This window comes from Anabrus simplex, chromosome 2, assembly GCF_040414725.1.
Source record: "Anabrus simplex isolate iqAnaSimp1 chromosome 2, ASM4041472v1, whole genome shotgun sequence".
NCBI classification, from domain to species: Eukaryota; Metazoa; Arthropoda; class Insecta; order Orthoptera; family Tettigoniidae; genus Anabrus; species Anabrus simplex.
Window position 1 is genome coordinate 610,320,932 of NC_090266.1, and position 19,350 is coordinate 610,340,281.

At 38.7% G+C, this 19,350-nt stretch overlaps 1 protein-coding gene across 2 annotated transcripts in view; it reads right to left on the reverse strand.

The window, feature by feature from the left end:
• Chpf (Chondroitin polymerizing factor) overlaps positions 1-19,350 on the reverse strand; it is a 213,071-nt gene that overhangs the window by 135,321 nt on the left and 58,400 nt on the right. Inside the window, exon 4 of one of the 2 annotated variants that reach the window (XM_067140998.2) lies at positions 14,454-14,705. The exons of the other annotated variant lie outside the window; for it this stretch is intronic. Within the exon in view, the coding sequence (XP_066997099.2) occupies positions 14,454-14,705 (252 nt within the window). The remainder of the gene's footprint in view (positions 1-14,453; positions 14,706-19,350) is intronic. 2 annotated transcript variants of the gene reach the window in all.

The window sequence follows — 19,350 nt, forward strand, 5'->3', positions numbered from 1 at the left end:
GTTGAATTACGTTTATGAGGATACTTATATCTCAAAAACGAGGATGTTACAGACGTGAAAATTAGTATTTGGTGTCTCCTTTAAAAATAAAGAAACACGCATTTGTTTTTTTCGGAAAATCAACGTAAGGGGCGTGGGGCTGAAAACAAGTAAATAAGGAGTTGAAAAGTGCTTATGAGGATACATTATCTTAAAAACTGAAGCTGTTGCAAACGTGAAAGTTGGTATTTTGCATTTCCTTCCAAAACAAAGAAACACGTATCTTTTGCTTTTGGAAAGTGCACTTTAAGGCGGGAGAGGGGTGGAAAGAAGTGAAGAAGAAGAAGTTGAATTATTTTTTATGAGTATACATTTATCTCAAAAACTGGAGGTATTACAGACATGAAAACTGGTATTTGGAATCTCCTTTAAAAATAATGAAACACGTATTTTATTGTTTTCGGAAAATCCAGTTAATGGGCTGAAAGAAATGGGAAAAGCGGGTGAGTTTTTAAAATGAGTACCGGTATATCTACATTATACGCTCCATGGCTAAATGGTTAGCTTGCTGGTCTTTGATCACAGGGGTCCCGGTTTCGATTCCCAGCAGGGACGGGAATTTTAACCATCCTTGTTTAATTCCTCTGGCACGGGGACTGGATGTATTTGTTGTCTTCATCATCATTTCATCCTCATCATAATGCGCTGGTCGCCTACGGGCGTCAAATCAAAAGACCTGCACTTAGCGAGCCGAACATGTCCTCTGACACACCCGGCACTAAATGCCATATGCCATTATTACATTATATGTCAAAAACTTAACATGTTAGAGACAAGAAACATTGTATTTGCAAAGTCCTTTAAAAATACAGGAACTTGTACTTTTTTGTTTTCGGAGAAGGTACTTAATGAGGGGTGAAAAGAAGTGAAAAGTAGTTGATTTTTTTTTTATGAGGATACTTAAATATTAAAAACTGAAGATGTTACAGACGTGAAAATTGGTATTTGGAATCTCCTTTAAAAGTAAAGAAACATGTAGTTTTGTTTTCAGAAAATACTCTTAGATGGCGGTGGGGGTGGGGGTGGGGGAAGGACTGATCAAGGGGTTGAATTCTTTTTATGGGGATACTTATGTATATCTCAAAAACTGAAGATGTTACAGATGTGGGAATCAGATATTTGTAATCTCCTTTAAAAATAAAGAAACATGTATTTATCTTTTCGACTTGAGAGAAGACTGTTTCTCACATGTACAGTTCTATGTCGCATAGTCGTCTTAGCCCCAAAAGAATTTATGAAGTAAATGAAACTCAATTTTTTCTGATGATGCTGCTGATGCTTGTTGTTTAAAGGGGCCTAACATCGAGGTCATCAGCCCCAAACTCAATTTTTGGGTGAGTTTTTATACTTTAGGAATTTTCAGATGATGTCTTAGTACAACGCCGAGGAACAATTACTTTGATCAACGAAATCCACGCGAGCGAAGCCGCAGGTAAATGCTAGTATACTTATATAAATTACACTATCATAACAGATTCTGTGGCTATTAAACTGATTACCGGTACCTAATTCTACAAAATAACAGCTGTTCGCATTCATGCTACTGGCCATTGTGAGTGCTGCTGGCTGCACCTCGCAGAAATGCTTGGTGGGACAGGCTAAATGCCGAGATTACCCGAGCAGTTCCGAGTACAGCTGATTATGGCTGCACTTTGTCATTCCCTAGACATAAGTGTAGTTTTTTGCTTCCAGCAGCACGAACGATAACACTGTATGTTCCTTTCTTATCGATTGTTCGACTTTGTGGCATATGGAAACTGACTAGCGTCTGACCTGCGGTTCCTATAAGGAAGATCAAATATTCCTTCACTTTACACTTCTCAATCACAAAGCGTTGAAAATGGTTGAAATCATTTGTCTTTTTTTGGCATAATGTTGTTCTTTATTGTTCCATTTCTCTTCATAAAATTAATCAAGTCTCAGCTAACCTTCAAATCCGAAACACTGATTCCATGTACAGAGGCTATTTCTCATTCTTTAAAATACAGCATTTCGTGAGAAATGGCTTATCCAACGTTGCGTAACATCATCATATATTTAAGCAGATCCTCCTCTACTTGCGAAAACTTGCCGTTTTTTTGGTCCGCGAAATGCTTTGCGAGACTTGTTGGCCACTTGAAGTGCACTTCTGTTACCGCGGTAGCGCACGTTTCATTTGGACACTGAATACTTGCTGCCCGCTGCCCTATTCCCATATGTTTCGGCGTAACTGATCACCGCGAGTTCGTACGATGTAGTATTACTCAAATACTGTGGACTGACAAACAATTTTGAGAACACAGAATGTCCCGTACCCGAAACGCTCGAAAAACTAGTGCAGTGGGATTTCCTGCTGGCTAATAACAGCACGTTGCCCTGTATTTCGAATGCCCGCTTCTGCAATAGGAAGCCTGCTATAGAGTAGTTGACATCTTTATATCGAAACGGCCTCCGGAGCTGCGTGATGTTCAAAGTTGTGGGTGCATCAAATATGTGAACATTTCATTTTTCCCACTTTGGACCCAAAAATATTGGGATGCGTAAATTATGCAAGGGCGTTAATTACACAAGAAAATACGGTAGTTTCCTTTACAAGACGGCAAAATGAACGGTAATTTATAGATATCTTTGAACACTTGGGGTTAACGTTTGTTATATTTTTTGCCCATAAGGAGAAAAGAAAATACCAGAAACTGCCATCGACAAAACCCCCTTAAAACATTCAACTCATTAAAATTATGCACTTAAATATGCGAAACTACCACATACAAAACAATTCAATATGTCCCATACATTATTAACATGTGACTTTGACAGAGAGGGAAAGCATAAAAATGCAAGATAAAACACGTGGCTCACAAATCCGACAATATTACTAGCGTGCAAACAACACAATAAATTCATTCTTTTGTCCCGATTAACTGAGTCGCTAGCTTGCGCTAGCCTCTCTCGCTTGCAGGACGACTGCCGCCCCGAATTCCCCAGCTGTGTAAAGCGCACACGCTGCTGTGGTGAGCGGGAAACATGATACACGAAGGCGGCGGATAAAACACTCACGAAATAAAGCATCAAATAAATACGCTTGAAAATGAGGTGTCGTAAATTACACAAACACATAAGAATTTATCCTTTATCCTAGGGGAAGAGTATTGGCCATACTAGACGTTATATTAGTCAAAAATGGGAAGAAATAAAAAATAAATCAGAAAATCGGAAGACAAGTTAAAAACCAGAAAGTTTCCAGGTAAATCGGAAGGGTTGGCAGGTACGGGGTCGTCTTGGATTTGGAGAAATCTGTGAAGGACAGCTGAATCAGGAAGTGACGGAACCAACTAGAAGGAAGAAAATTCTGGACGTATTGCTGGTAAAACCAAATGAGCTCTACAGAGAAACTGAAGTAATAGATGGTACAAGTGATCGCGAAGCTGTTTTAGTTGAAAAATAAATGCAATAGAAAGGAAGGTTATAAAAGTAGGATTAATAGGCTTTACCATATGCTTGAAAAGACAGGCATGAGGGAGTTCTTAAAATTAATTATAACTGACAGAAAATGGAAAATAAAAATGTAAACAGTCAGTGGGACTGGTTTAAAACAGTCGTTGAGGAATGTAAAAACCAGGTGTGTGCCTTTAAACATGGTAAGGAATGGTAAAGACCAGCAATATTATAACAGAGAAGTAAAGACAATAAGAATGAGGTGCAGTATGGAAAGAAATAGATTTAGAAATGGTTGTGGAAGTAAGGAGAAATTGAAGGAACTTACTAGGGAATTGAATCTAGTGAAAAAATCGGCTAAGGATAACATGATGGAAAGCATAATTGGCAATCATACAAATTTTAGTGAAAAATGGAAGTGTAAGTTTCGGTACTTTAAGGTAGAAACATGTTCCTACAAGGGCATTTCAGGAATTATAAATGAACAAGGGTAGTGTATATGTGAGAAATTGCAGAAGGTAGAATTATTCAGGGAGCAGCATGTAAAGATTGTTGGTTACAGGGATAATGTCCAGGTAGAGGAGATGATTAATAACAATGAAGTACTGAAATTTATCTACCATAACAAAGACATATATATATATATGTATATAAAATAACACGCCCTGACTGACGGACTGACTGACTGACTGATTCATCATAGCCGAGCCAAAACTACTGAATATATAGAAATGAAATTTTGGGGATACATTTATATTAGACTGAGGGGGCTCAATAAGGAACGATTTTTGGATATTCCGTCGCTAAGGGGGTGAATTGTTTAAATGAGTATATCTATATCTCAAAAACTTAAAAGTTTACAAATGTAAAAATTGGTATTTGGAATCACCTTTAAAAACAAAGAAACATGTATTTTTTTGTTTTTGGAAAATCCCATTAAGGGGGGTGAATAAAGGTGAAAAAAGGGGTTGAATACCTTTTATGAGGATACTTATATCTCAAAAATTGAAGATGATACAGACATGAAAATTGGTATTTGGTATCTCCTTTAACAATAAAGAAACACATATTTTCTGTTTTTCGAAAATTCAATTAATGGGGGGGGGGTAATGAAATGGCGTATGGCTTTTAGTGCCGGGAGTCTCCGAGGACATGTTCGGCTCGCCAGGTGCAGGTCTTTTGATTTGACATCTATAGGCGACCTGCACGTCATGATGAGGATGAAACGATAATGAAAGCTGTGAACAAAGGGGATGAATTTTTAACAAGACTGTATATACAGTATATCTCAGAAACATAACATGTTACAGACATGCAAATTGGTATTTGGAATCTCCAGTAAAAGTACAGAAATGCAGATAATTTGTTTTTGGAAAATCCACTTAAGGGGAACTGAATAAGGGAGTGAATTTTTAAAATGAGTATATCTGCAGTATACCTCAAAATCTTAACATGTTACAAATGTAAAAATTGGTATTATTAATCTCACTTAAAACATATATATTTTTTGTTTTGGGAAAAAAATCACTTAATGGGGGTGAGGTAAAAAGGACCGAAAAAGGGGTTGAATTATTCTAATTAGGATACTGATATCTCAAAAACTGAAGATGTTACAGGCATGAAAATTGGTATTTGGAGTCTCCTTTAAAAATAAATACGTATTTTTTGTTTTTGGAAAATCCATTTACGGGGTGAAAGAATTGAAAAATTAATTGAATTCTTTGTATGAGAATACTTTTATCTTTAAAACTAAAGGTGTTGCAAACGTGAAAATTGGTATTTGGAATCTCCTTTAAAAAAGAAACACACATTTTTGTTTTTGGAAAATTCACTTAAGGGGGATGGTGAAAGGAAATGAAAGAATTGAATTTTTTTATGGGGATACTTATATCTCAAAAACTGAATGTTACAGATGTGAACATTGGCATTTGGAATCTCCTTTCTTGGGGAAGGAAAACAACTTAACGAGGGGGGAGTTGAATTATTTTTATGAGGATACTTATATCTCAAAAACAGATGTTACAGACGTGAAAATTTGTATCTGGAATCTTCCTTCAAAGTAAAGATTTTTATTCCTTTGTTTTTGGAAAATCCACTTAAGGGGTTGAATGAACTGAAAAATTTGTTTAATTCTTAGTATGAGGATACTTATATCTTGTAAACAAAAGATGTTACAGATATGGAAATAGGTATTTGGAATCTCCTTTATAAATAAAGAAACATGTACTTTTTGGTTGTTTTTGACTTGAGAGAAGACTGTTTCTCATATGTACAGTTCTATGCCACATGGCCATCTTAGCCCCAAAAGGCAAGACCACAAATGTGGGTTACAAAGAGTTTCTGGGGTAAATGAAACTCAATTTTTCTCTGAGTTTTTATATTTTAGGGATTTTCAGATAATGAAAAGTACCAAGGAACGATTACTTTTATCAAATTATGAAATCCGTGCGAGCTAAGCTGCGGGTAATTGCTAGTTTACAATAAGGCATAAAAGTTGAAAGCAAGAAAAGCAGCCGAAATTAATATGATTTCTGGGTATATACGGAGGTCAAGTCATAAGTCATGGCAACTATTTTTTTTTCGCAAACAGGAGACAACACGGAAAATCTAAGATATGCATTTGGAAACATATGGTATGTACTTGTGTATGATGCCACTAGATGGTGTATGTAAACAGTGTGGGTCTAAGCATGCCCCCAAGGGTCAGTGTGTGAGTGAGAGCATCACAAAATGGAAGTCAACAAGCAGGATCAACGATCGTATATTAATATAGCAGTTCTCCACGGCAGAAATGCAAGCCAATGCCATGCAGAGCTGCGGGAAGCATTAGGTGTGTGACTATGATCTAATCCCCAAAGTCAAGAAGCCATTACGTTGACAACGCTTTGCTAACAAAGAGGACATCGTAACAGCATTTCGGAGAGAGGTGACACATGTTAGCGATACACATGCAGCGAATGGTATTCAGCGCCTGCCCCACCGCTGGCAATTCACGGTGGTAACCTTGGGTGATTATTTCGAAGGTCTGTAACCAGTGGAGACCTGTCCTTTGTATGTAGTCTTGTGTAGTTGCTGTCTATACCATAATAAAACAATGTTTACTAATGACCTGTGTTCTGTCACTTTACTACGAGAATCTCCTGAAGTCAGAATTTGTCTTCAGGCACTATGCATAAGAACATTCCCTATATACTGTATTTCCAAATGCATATCTTAGATTTTCCGTGTTGTCTCCTGTTCACGGGAAAAAAATAGTTGCCATGACTTATGACTCGACCCTCGTATTTAAGGCAAAGGATAAAATACCATGTCTGAAGTACTTATTTTATTACAGTTTGCATACCAAATAAATGGAGAGTTGCTATAGTAACCACTGTGCACCAAGGAAAGGGTGATGAACATAAAACCGATAATAATTATAGGCCAGCCAGCTTGACGTGTGTTACACATATGCTTTGGAAAAGCATTCTCTCTGTTTATATTAAACAAGTTTGGAAAATTACTAACTGCTTTGATACAAGGCAGTTCGGATTTAGGAAACGTTATTCCACTGAAACTCAACTTGAAAGACTCAAGCAAGATACAGCAGATATTTTAGATTCAGGAAATCAAATAAGATTGTATCATAATTGACCTGTCTGAGGCTTTTGACAGGGTAGATCATGGGAGACAACTGACAAAAATGAGTGCAACTGGACCAGACAAAGGTGTGATACTGAACAGATGGCTATATTTCTAAAAAACAGAATCCAGAGAATTAGAGTAGTTGAAGCATTATAAAATACTATAATAATTAAGAAAGAATTCCTCAAGACAGTATTATTGGACTTAACTGATATGAGTAGAGAACTGGAACCAGAGATAAGACTTTTTGCGGATGATGTTATACTGTATAGAATAAAAATAAGTGCAAGATTGTGAGTGATTGCAAAAAGACCTTGACAATGTTGTGAGATGGATAGCAGGCAATGAACGATATGCTGGTAAATGGGGTGAAAATTCAGGTTGAGAGTTTCATAAAGAGGAAAAGTCCTCTCGGTTTTAATTACTGCATTGATGGGGTGAAAGTTCCTCATGGGGATCGCTGTAAGTACAAAGGTGTCATTATAAGGAGATATATTCACTGAGGTAATCACATAAACAGGATTGTAAATAAAGGTTACAGATCTTTTCACATGGTTATGAAGGTATTCAGTGGTTGTAGTAAGACCACAATAAAATTAGAGTATGGTTCCAGTGTATGGGACCCTCACCAGTATTACTTGATTCTAGAACTGGAAAAATTCCAAAGGAAAGCAGCTCAATTTGTTCTGGGTGATTTCCAACGAAAGAGAAGAGTTATAAAAATGTTGCAGAGTCTGGGCTGGGAAGACTTAGGAGAAAGGAGGTGAGCTGCTCAATTAAGCGGTATGTTCTGTGCTTTACAGTCTACAATTATAAAATTGGATTTATAATATATACATATGCATATACATACACTGACTGACAGAGCAAATGCAACACCAAGAAGGAGTGGTCAGAACTTTATGCCAATTGCAGGGTAGACTGTCGTCACTGAGGTATGCTCATGATGTGAAATGCGCCGCTGTGCTGCGCACGTAGCGAACGATAAATGGGACACGGCTTTGGCGAATGGCCCACTTCGTACCGTGATTTCTCAGCCGACAGTCATTGTAGAACGTGTTGTCGTTTGCCACAGGACACGTGTATAGCTAAGAATGCCAGGCCGCCATCAACGGAGGCATTTCCAGCAGACAGACGACTTTACGAGGGGTATGGTGATCGGGCTGAGAAGGGCAGGTTGGTCGCTTCGTCAAATCGCAGCCGATACCCATAGGGATGTGTCTACGGTGCAGCGCCTGTGGCGAAGATGGTTGGCGCAGGGACATGTGGCACGTGCGAGGGGTCCAGGCGCAGCCCGAGTGACGTCAGCACGCGAGGATCGGCGCATCCGCCGCCAAGCGGTGGCAGCCCCGCACGCCACGTCAACCGCCATTCTTCAGCATGTGCAAGACACCCTGGTTGTTCCAATATCGACCAGAACAATTTCCCGTCGATTGGTTGAAGGAGGCCTGCACTCCCGGGGTCCGCTCAGAAGACTACCATTGACTCCACAGCATAGACGTGCACGCCTGGCATGGTGCCGGGCTAGAGCGACTTGGATGAGGGAATGGCGGAACGTCGTGTTCTCCGATGAGTCACGCTTCTGTTCTGTCAGTGATAGTGACCGCAGACGAGTGTGGGGTCGGCGTGGAGAAAGGTCAAATCCGGCAGTAACTGTGGAGCGCCCTACCGCTAGACAACGCGGCATCATGGTTTGGGGCGCTATTGCGTATGATTCCACGTCACCTCTAGTGCGTATTCAAGGCACGTTAAATGCCCACCGCTACGTGCAGCATGTGCTGCGGCCGGTGGCACTCCCGTACCTTCAGGGGCTGCCCAATGCTCTGTTTCAGCAGGATAATGCCCGCCCACACACTGCTCGCATCTCCCAACAGGCTCTACGAGGTGTACAGATGCTTCCGTGGCCAGCGTACTCTCCGGATCTCTCACCAATCGAACACGTGTGGGATCTCATTGGACGCCGTTTGCAAACTCTGCCCCAGCCTCGTACGGACGACCAACTGTGGCAAATGGTTGACAGAGAATGGAGAACCATCCCTCAGGACACCATCCGCACTCTTATTGACTCTGTACCTCGACGTGTTTCTGCGTGCATCGCCGCTCGCGGTGGTCCTACATCCTACTGAGTCGATGCCGTGCGCATTGTGTAACCTGCATATCGGTTTGAAATAAACATCAATTATTCATCCGTGCCGTCTCTGTTTTTTCCCCAACTTTCATCCCTTTCGAACCACTCCTCCTTGGTGTTGCATTGTCACTGTCAGTCAGTGTATATACATTTTAAATATAAATAAATATATTTAACACTATATACTGTATTGATTAGGTGGGAACATTCAATCTTATAATTGTAAACTGTAAGCTATCAATATGGAAAATGAAACTACGAGGGCTGTTTTTTTTTCAACATCTGATGGGCTGTTAAAAGAGACACATTAACATAACAAAATGATTTTATTACAAAGAGTTCAGTAGTTTCATACTTAATTTTCTACATAATCACCAAAACAATTCAGGCATTTGTCGTATAGCGACACTAGCTTTCCTATACCCACTGCAAAGAAGTCTGACTGACGCCAGTGAGGTAAGGTACGTCTGGACAGCCTCCTGAAGTTCTTCATTGGTGGCGAACCCCTGTCCACCCAACCTTGCCTCAATTCTCGAAGGAGGTGAAAATCACTAGGTGCAAGTTCTGGACTATACGGTGGATGGTCGAAAACTTCCCACGGTCCATGCAAGTCCAACTCATTGGCCGAATGGTCAGCATTGAGGCCTTCGGTTCAGAGGGTCCCCGAGTTTGATTCCCGACCAGGTCGGAGATTGTAATCGCATCTGAGTAATTCTTCTGACACAGAAACTGGGTGTTTGTATTCGTCCCAACACTTTCCTCTTCATGCTCAGACAACACACTGCACTACCAACCATCACAGAAACATGCAATAGTGATTACATCCCTCCATATAGGGTTAGCATCAGGAAAGGCATCCGGCCATAAAATAGGGCCAAATCCACATGTGTGACACAGTTCGCACTTGCGACCCCACAGATGTGGGAAAAATGCTAGACGAAGAATCAAAAGGTCCAATCAACTGTGCTGGTAAGTATTAGCACTGTTTCCTTTCTTTAGAATTGTAATGTAAAGATGTTACTAAAGCAGAAATTGTCTTTATAAGGGAAGTTTGCACTCCGAGTTGAAGTCTAGGTTATAGCCTACAAGTATCATTCATTGATGTCCCTCATTAAGTACGTAAAAAGGGCATTGTACTACGTTACTTATACCATGATTCTCTATACAAATAGCATTGAACAGAATATTTGCATGCCAATTAAGCATTTTAAATTAATCGAGGTTAAGTTTACTAGGTCAGATGTTTCTTTTCTTTTTCCTTCATGTATTCTGTGTCTATTGATGTTTTCCAAAGCTAATCATGCTCCCTTTAAATTTAAGTCCCAGGTTGAGTTTCATTGGAAATAAAAGTAAATAATTGTGACACCAGAGAACGCAGTCCACAGTAGGTTAAGCAGAGTGAAATCACAGCAGCTGTATGTGTTTTAGGCCAAAATATGTATGAATCTAGAAGTAAACACCTAGCTTTTAGTTCGAGGACTGACCATGAATGATCCAGGCTACAAGTTTTCCAATAGTTGTGGAGATTGCTAGAATGGTCATTCTGATAACGATACAGCGGAGTATTTAGAAAGGTGTTTGTTGTCAGATCCAACAACTGCAAAGTTCTACAGAACAAGTATTATAATTACTATGGCTACATCTAAGGAGACTGGCACCAATTCCCAGCACTCTCCATTTCTGGAATCAACATCAATAGCATTTAACAACAAAAGTGCAATTATTTTAACTCAATCCGTGAGGGAAAAGTACATAATTGGAGCCATAAGTGCGATTTCACTTTTACTATAACACGTTTCATTAGGAATTCTTTTACAAATAAATTGCAATATTGGCAGTTAAAATACAGCTTATCCCTTCCCTTGTACTCAATTTCCATAGAACATTTACAAGAGTGGTACAACTCTTGATATATACCACTTTACCTTTCACTATGAGTAAATTGCTAAGAGGAAAATTGGTACCCTAACTTTTAGGGAATATAGAAACCATTTAAGGTATACAAATAACTAAAATGTCTCCAGCAAATCAAATTTTAATATTTCATTTCTACATTTCATCAAATGAATAATGAATTAATGTAAAGCATGAATTTACATTTAACAAAACGCAAAATTTTTCAGTTCTCAGAAGCGGGAAAAATTGAGTTACATCACTTTTGCTCTCAGCGGCTCATCTAGTGATCTTGATACTATTCTCCTTTCTAAACCAAGTGTTGGCCACAATCATTCTGTTTCTCTCATAAAAATCAATCAACTTATCTCCCTCACTGTTTCTTTCTCAACATCCAAAAGAAACAATCACTTCTTTTTTTTTTTTTCCAATTCTGTCATTTCCAACCTGCGCACTGAGGTCTCCCATGACTATCACTTCCTCACTGGTGATTACTTCCTCGAGTGTCTCCAAGACTTCCTCTACATTTTGCTCACTGTTTCCAGATTGTGGTGTATCACCTTGGATGAAGTCTTTCACTCCTCCTTCCCTCCTCAGTCGTACTCTGATTATTCTGTCATTAACAGCCTACCTTACCCACATTTTCATCCAGAGTTTTGTTAACAATCCCTTATACTCCATTCTTTGCCTCACCTCCTTCCCTCCAGTATGGGGTGTATCCTCTACTCGTCTATCTTCTTCACTTCCTTTCCCTTACACTTGATCTCACTCAGTCCCATCACTGCAACATTCTCTTTCTCCATAGAGTCAATCAACTCTTCTGACTTTCCTGTCAGGGTCATAATATTTATTATTCCCACCTTCCTAATATTAAATGCTGGTTGCCCACTTATCACAGCTCCCCCAGCACAAGAACTGCACGTGCTTTTAGCAGAGTTCGCCCTAACCTTTTCCAAAGCTTATGTTTACCATCACTCATTGTTAGGCTATTGTTACAATGGGGTCGCCACACCCAAAAGCATTCTAGAGCTATTACCAGCAATTATTCAGCCTGCCGCTTACATGGAAAACAGATGCCCTTGCAGCTACCCCAAACATGAGAAACAAATGCTGCTGATGAAGAGTTTACTCATACTATTCCCTGAGTAATGGGCTGCCTCTTCTGCAATCTCCACCTTCCAAAGTCCATCTTCTCTGTTGTAGATTCCATAGAATATGAATCCAATTTGTGGGTTGTTGTAGTCACGTCCTAGTTCGTGAACCATGGGCAACAGCTGAGTGGTCTAGTAAGTAGTCCTGATAGTCAGGATACCAGCTGCTATGGAATGGGAGTCAGCATCTCGGACATATTCGGAGTCATGGTCCTCCTTGTGCTCAGGCGGCTAGGATTATACAATCCACCAGTGGTCCCTAACCTGTTAAGAGGAGAGATCCTCACTGGGACTACGGGTAAGGTAGCACCCTGCTTCACAAAGCTGACTGAGCTCAGAACGTTTTAAGAAAGCCTCGGACCTACGGGAGTAACGGAATCCCAATTCCATTTGACAGGTGAGGGACCCCGGGGAAACAACTTGAGATATGAGGTATAGAATTAAATGAGGCTACAGAGCTAGTTACAAATAGAAGATTGTGGCAGTGTTTAGTAAATTCACAGAGGCTTGCAGTATGTATGTATGTATGTATGTATGTATGTATGTATGTATGTTCAGTCTTCAGCCCTAAGGCTGGTTGGATCCTCAACAGCTCTGCCATCAGCTGTCATAGATGGCCTAGGCATCACTGAAGAGGCGTACTAGGGAAATGAGGAGTGAGGTAGTTTCCCGTTGCTTTCCTCACCGAGCCAGAAGTTGCTATTACATATCAGTCTGCCAAGCCCACTGAAATGCATGCACCAACCGTATGTATGTATGTATGTATGTATGTATGTATGTATGTATGTATGTATGTATGCTTGTATGTATGCTTTTAGACTTCAAGTTCAACCGCACGCTGACCATGCGGTAACCTAACGGTTGCCCATCCCAAACGAGCTTAGCGGCTACACGTTGTACTAATAGTACCAGGGAGATGGTGTAAGACCTAATGCATATGCTTTATTCATAGGAGCATAACGGTGAAAGGCTACCTTAGGTCTTGGAGCTGAGTGACCGCATAAATGACAAGAGGGCAAAAAGGGCTAAATGTCGAAAGGGAAGAAACGGCTAAATGGCTAAAGGACAAAATGGCAAATGGGCTAAATGGTAAAAGGACTAAAGTGTAAAAGGACAAAAAGGGAATGAACTATGGTCTAGGGCTTAGAGCTGAACTTGGAACAAGATGGTGACACGGGACTAGGAAGATGGTTTAAGTTTGAATGCATGTGCTTTATTCTTAGGGACATAACTTTAGGAAGTAAAAGCTACTTCAATGTCTTGAAGCTGAGCGGCTTTAGTGTCAGAGATGCTAGCTACTGAGCTGATGCGAAAGGACAGAAGCGGAAAAGGGCAAAAGAGCAGAGGGGCAGAAGGGCAAAAGGGCAAAGGGGAAGAAGGGCAAAAAAGCAAAAGAAGAGAAGGGCAAAATGGCAGAGGGACAAAAGGGAATGAACTATGGTCTAGGCCTTAGAGCTGAACTTTGAACAAGATAGTGACACGGGACTAGGAAGATGGTGCAAGGTTTAATACATGTGCTTTATTCATAGGGGCATACATTTAGAAAGCAAAGCTACTTCAAGTTCTCGAACCTGAGTGACTGCAGAGTCAAAGATGGTGGAATGAACGAATATTTCAAAAAGTAAAAATATATCTGGCTCTTTGGCTGAATGGTCAGGATATTGACCTTGGTTCAGAAGGGCTCAGATTCGATTCCAGGCTGTACCAGGGAAATTCAGCCACGCCTGGTTACTTCTTCTGGCTCAGGGGCTAGGTGTTTGTGTTCATCTTCATACACATTTTCACATACATACAGCACAACATACTACAAACCACCATCAAAACACACAAATTAATATATCCCTCTGCATAGCATTGGCATTGGGAAAGGCATATGGTCATAAAACTGGGCTTAATCCACATTAGGTGTTGACCCCAAGGAATTGGGAAAAGGTCAGGAAGAAACAGAAGATGATTTCAAAAGGTAAAAACGTAATTTGTCTAGATAATGGAAGTAGAGCTTAAAATATTCAACAAGTAAATGATACTGAAGAGTCAGTAATCATCTCTAGCTATCAAAAATTTGTTATATCAATATTGTATACCTCATCTGACAGATTATAAAAGGAACTTCTAACAAAGCCACATTAACAATATATGAAATTCCAAGGGTAACTAAGAACAAATAAGTAATTTCCTACATGAAATTGATTTCGACTACTCACCTCTATATCTAGTTTGTCTGCACCTCGAAGTTTTTTTGAATTGCTAAAATCTGAATCCAAGCAGAATTCCTTGTTAGTAAAATAGTCCCAACGCAGAATATCAAACCTTGAGACTGGAATATTCCCTCTTTGCGTCCCTATAGGCCAGGAAACAGGGGAGAGTTGCAACGATCTTACTGGAGAGCTAACTGAAGCATTAGCAATAAATTTTCGGAGTAAGCTGATGTCTTGTTTTGCTTCAACTAAAGAAACCTGCCAAAGGGTAAACAATTATATAAAAGCTATAGTTCTAATTTACATTTTTAAAAATTCAAGTTTTAACCATGTGATGTATACTAGAGAAACACAATGTAGCAAAATAAAAAAATAAAAAACAAACACCCTTTTTTCCTTTCTTAACAATAAAATGAAGCAAATTTTCAGATACATTATACAATTTCCAAGTATCATTATATTTTCAGATAGACTGAGCAATGTCTAAGAAATTTTAATTGTTTTCAGTTATGTTACAAAAACATAATCATATAAGTGCATTTAGTAAGGCACATCTTAATTTGCATACACAAATGATGATGATGATGATGATGATGATGATGATGATGATCAACAGATAGCAAAAACTTAATGGTAATGAAAAGAAATGTTCACTGACAAAAAGTAAGGCCTGCATAAATGTTGCACCCCTCCACCATACACTAATCCCAAAGTGGAGAAGCATATGACACGACAACAGGTTCATTAATTCTTTTACTGTAATAAAAAAATCAATCAAATCATTACTGATCTGCATTTAGGGCAGTCGGCCTGGTGGCAGATTCCCTATAACTAACAGTCACAAAGTAAACAATAACAACTCTCAAGGTATAATGATATCTTTACCTGCATTCCTTACAGTGTATGTCCAATTTAACATAAAAGCAAACATGGGAAGGAAATTTGCAGTATTTATAAACATGGAATAAGACCTTTAAAAACAGTACTGCATAAACATTATCAGTTATACTTTTTCCAAAGAGTGATACTTCCTGGAGCAACTGTTGAATGATGTCCTGAGTTCCTTGGGCAGGTTTTACAATGAAGGAAGTCTCCCCTCTATATCCCTTTTATATAAAACTAGCAAGATACCCGTGCTTCGCTACGGCATTATACTGAAATTTATAATTGGATGCTTAACGTTTTATATATAATCTGCCGATATTCGCGATCTGACTCGTCTTCTGACAGATTCTGCCAAAATTCGCGATCTGACTCATTTTCTGAGAGATTACGGCAAAGTTCCTCCCATTTTTCAATCTTTTTTTTTTTTCCAGCAATTGATTTCGTACTTCCCGGGCTATGTCCAGGTATTCCACCCGGTCAGTTGGGTCCCTCAATCTTTGCCATCCTCTCCTATAAGCATTTTTAATGTGGAGCAAATCCTTGAGGAGATCCGGGGTGGTGTCGTCTTGGGTGCCATGGCGGTACTGAACCCGCGGCCGGACTGCATTCGTAGTAATTACCCGTCCAGGACTCGTTTCCAGCGCGGTCCGCACATTTTGACGATGGTCCAGAACATTATTATTATTATTATTATTATTATTATTATTATTATTATTATTATTATTATTATTATTGATGTTCTGGACCCCACAGCAAGATGCAAGACCATTACTTGGCAGTACATTACATCTGCTGCCATTGTCATTGATGACAATATGACCAGCACTATTGTCGCCCATAGGCAAGTGCGCAGGATTTCTGGCGATACGAATGACATACTTCCGTCCATTAGTGACCTTATTATAGAGGTGAACAATTGAACGGTCAATCTCATTCCTGTCATTTATTTCATATGTGTTTAAATTTTTATTTATATGCCAGGAGAATCTACTATAATCTAAGAAGGTTCTCAAGAAGGAAAAGATGGCTCTTGAAAACAAACCCAGGAAAGATTAAAAATGTTTGGTTTATGATCAGAATAAGTACACTGAAAATCCACAGCCTGTTTCCAGACATGCAACCAGTTCAGGAATGGAATGAATAAAGCCCCCAGCCAGCGGTGAGGATAGGAATTGTGCCGGCTACCGAAGCCTGTCGCACTCCTCTGGAGCAATGATTAATGAATGACAAATGAAATGATATGATATTGGAGAGTGTTGCTGGAATGAATGATGAGGGGGACAACTGAAGTATCCGGAAAAAAACCTGTCCCGCCTCCACTTTGTCCAGCACAAATCTCACATGGAGTAACCGGGATATGAACCACGGAACCCAGTGGTGAGAGGCTGGCATGCTGCCGCCTGAGCCAAGGAGGCTCCTTATAAGTACATTATGAACAGTAAAATCAATTGGTCCCACCTACTTTTTCAGGCCACCACGGTTAAGGTGATGTACCCCCCCCCCCAGAAAAAAGAAGGCGTGTTTCTTTATGTTTAAATGAGATATCAAATACCATTGTTCACGTGTGTTACCTTGAGTTTTGAGATATAAGTATCCCCATAAAAATAATTCACTTTTTTAACTTACTTTCACACACACACACACACACCACCCTCACCCTCCTAAGTGAATTTTCCAGCAAAAAATATTTGTTTCTTTAATAGTAAAGGATCTTCTAAATACCGATTTTCTTCAGTTTTTGAGATATGTAACCTCATGAAATGAATTGAACTCCTTTTCACACCCGCCCCCAGATATGATTAGCCCGCCCCCCCAAATGCGTTGTTTTATTTTTAAAGAAGATCTAAATACCAATTCTCACGTCTGTAACAACTTTAGTTTTTATTACATGTAAGTATCCTCATACAATTAATTCAATTAATTTTTCAATTTTTTCACCTCCCTCCTCCCTTCATTGGATTTTCCGAGAATACCTGTTTCTTTACTTTAACAGGAAATTCCAAATACCAGTTTTTACCTCTGTAACATTTTACGTTTCTGAGATATACTGTAGATATAGTCTTTCTAAAAATTCACCCCAATTTGTCACTCCTGTTTAACCCCCATTAATTAGATTTTCCAAAAACAAAATAATAAATGTTTCTTTATTTTTAAAAAAGATCCCATATACTAATTTTTAGTTCTGTAATATCTTCAGTTTCTGAAATATAAGTATCCTCATTAAAGACAATGAACCCCTTATTCAGACCTTTTACCCCTCCTATTGGGATTTACAGAAAACAAAAAAATATGTGTTCTTTTATTTTTAAAGGAGATTCTAAATATCAATATTTACATCTGCAAACTTTTAAAGTTTTGAGATATAGATACCCTAATTTTTAAAATACACCCCCTCCTTTCACCCCCACTATTTGGATTTTCCAAAAGCAAAAAATACAGTTTCTTTATTTTTAAAGGAGATCACAAATACCGATTTTCAGACCAGTAACATCTTCAGTTTCTGGGATATAATTATCCTTATTAAAGGCATTCAACCCTTTTTTCACCCCCTTTCACCCCTCCTATTGGTATTTTCCGAAAACAAAAAAAACCTGTTTCTTTTTTAAAGGAGATTCTAAGTACCAATTTTTACATCTGTAAACTTTTAAAGTATTGAGATATAGATCCACTCATTTTAAAAATTCATCCCCCCCTTTTCACCCCCATTATTTGGATTTTCCAGAAACAAAAAAATACATGTTTCTTTATTTTTAAAGGAGGTTTCAAATTTAAATTTTCATGACTGTACCATCTTCAGTTTTTGAGAAATAAGTCTCCTCATAAAAGGTGTTCAACCCCTTTCCACCCCCCTTCATGGGATTTTCAGAAAACAAAAAAAATTTGTGTTTCTTTATTTTTAAAGGAGATTTCAAATACCAATTTTTATGACTCTAAACCTTTAAGTTTTTGAGATATAGATATCCTCGTTTTAAAAATACACCCCCTTTTTCACCCCCTTAGCGACGGAAGATACAAAAATCCTCCCTTAGCGATCACCTACATGTTAAATACGAGTGTATCCCCAAAATCTCATTTCTCTATGTTCAGTAGTTTCGGCCCGGCGATGATGAATCAGTCAGTCAGTCAGTCAGAACAAGTTATCTATATATATAAAATAACTTGTCCTGACTGACTGACTGATTCATCATCGCCGAGCCAAAACTACTGGACATAAAGAAATGAAATTTTGGGGTTATATTCATATTAAGATGCAGGTGCTCGCTAAGAGAGGATTTTTGGATATTCCGCCGCTAAGGGGGTGAAAAGGGGGGGTGAAATTTTAAAATGAGCGTATCCATATCTCAAAACTTTGAAAGTTTACAGATGTAAAAATTGGTATTTAGAATATTCCTTAAAAATAAGGAAATACGTATTTTTTTGTTTTCAGAAAATCCCAATAGGAGGGGTGAAAAACGGTGAAAAAGGGGTTGAATGCCTTTAATCAGGATACCGGTACTTATATCTCAGAAACTGAAGATATTACAAACCTGAAAATTGGTACTTTTGATCTCTTTTAAAAATAAAGAAACACGTATTTTTTTGTTTTTGGAAAATCCAATTAATGGGGGGTGAAAAAGGGGGTGAATTTTTAAAATGAGTGCATCTGTATCTCAAAACTTTTGAAGTTTACAGATGTAAAAATTTGTAGTTAGAATCTTCATTAAAAATAAAGAAACACATATTTTTTTGTTTTCAGAAAATCCCAATAGGAGTAGTGAAAAGGGGTGAAAAATGGGTTGAATGCCTTTAATGTGGATACTTATATCTCAGAAACTGAAGATATTACAGACCTGAAAATTGGTGTTTGGGATCTCCTTTGAAAATAAAGAAACACGTATTTTGTTGTTTTTGGAAAATCCAATTAATGGGGGGTGGTGAAAAGGGGGTGAATTTTTAAAATCTATATCTCAAAACTTTTAAAGTTTATAAATGTAAAAATTGGTATTTAGAATGTCCTTTAAAATTAAAGAAACACGTA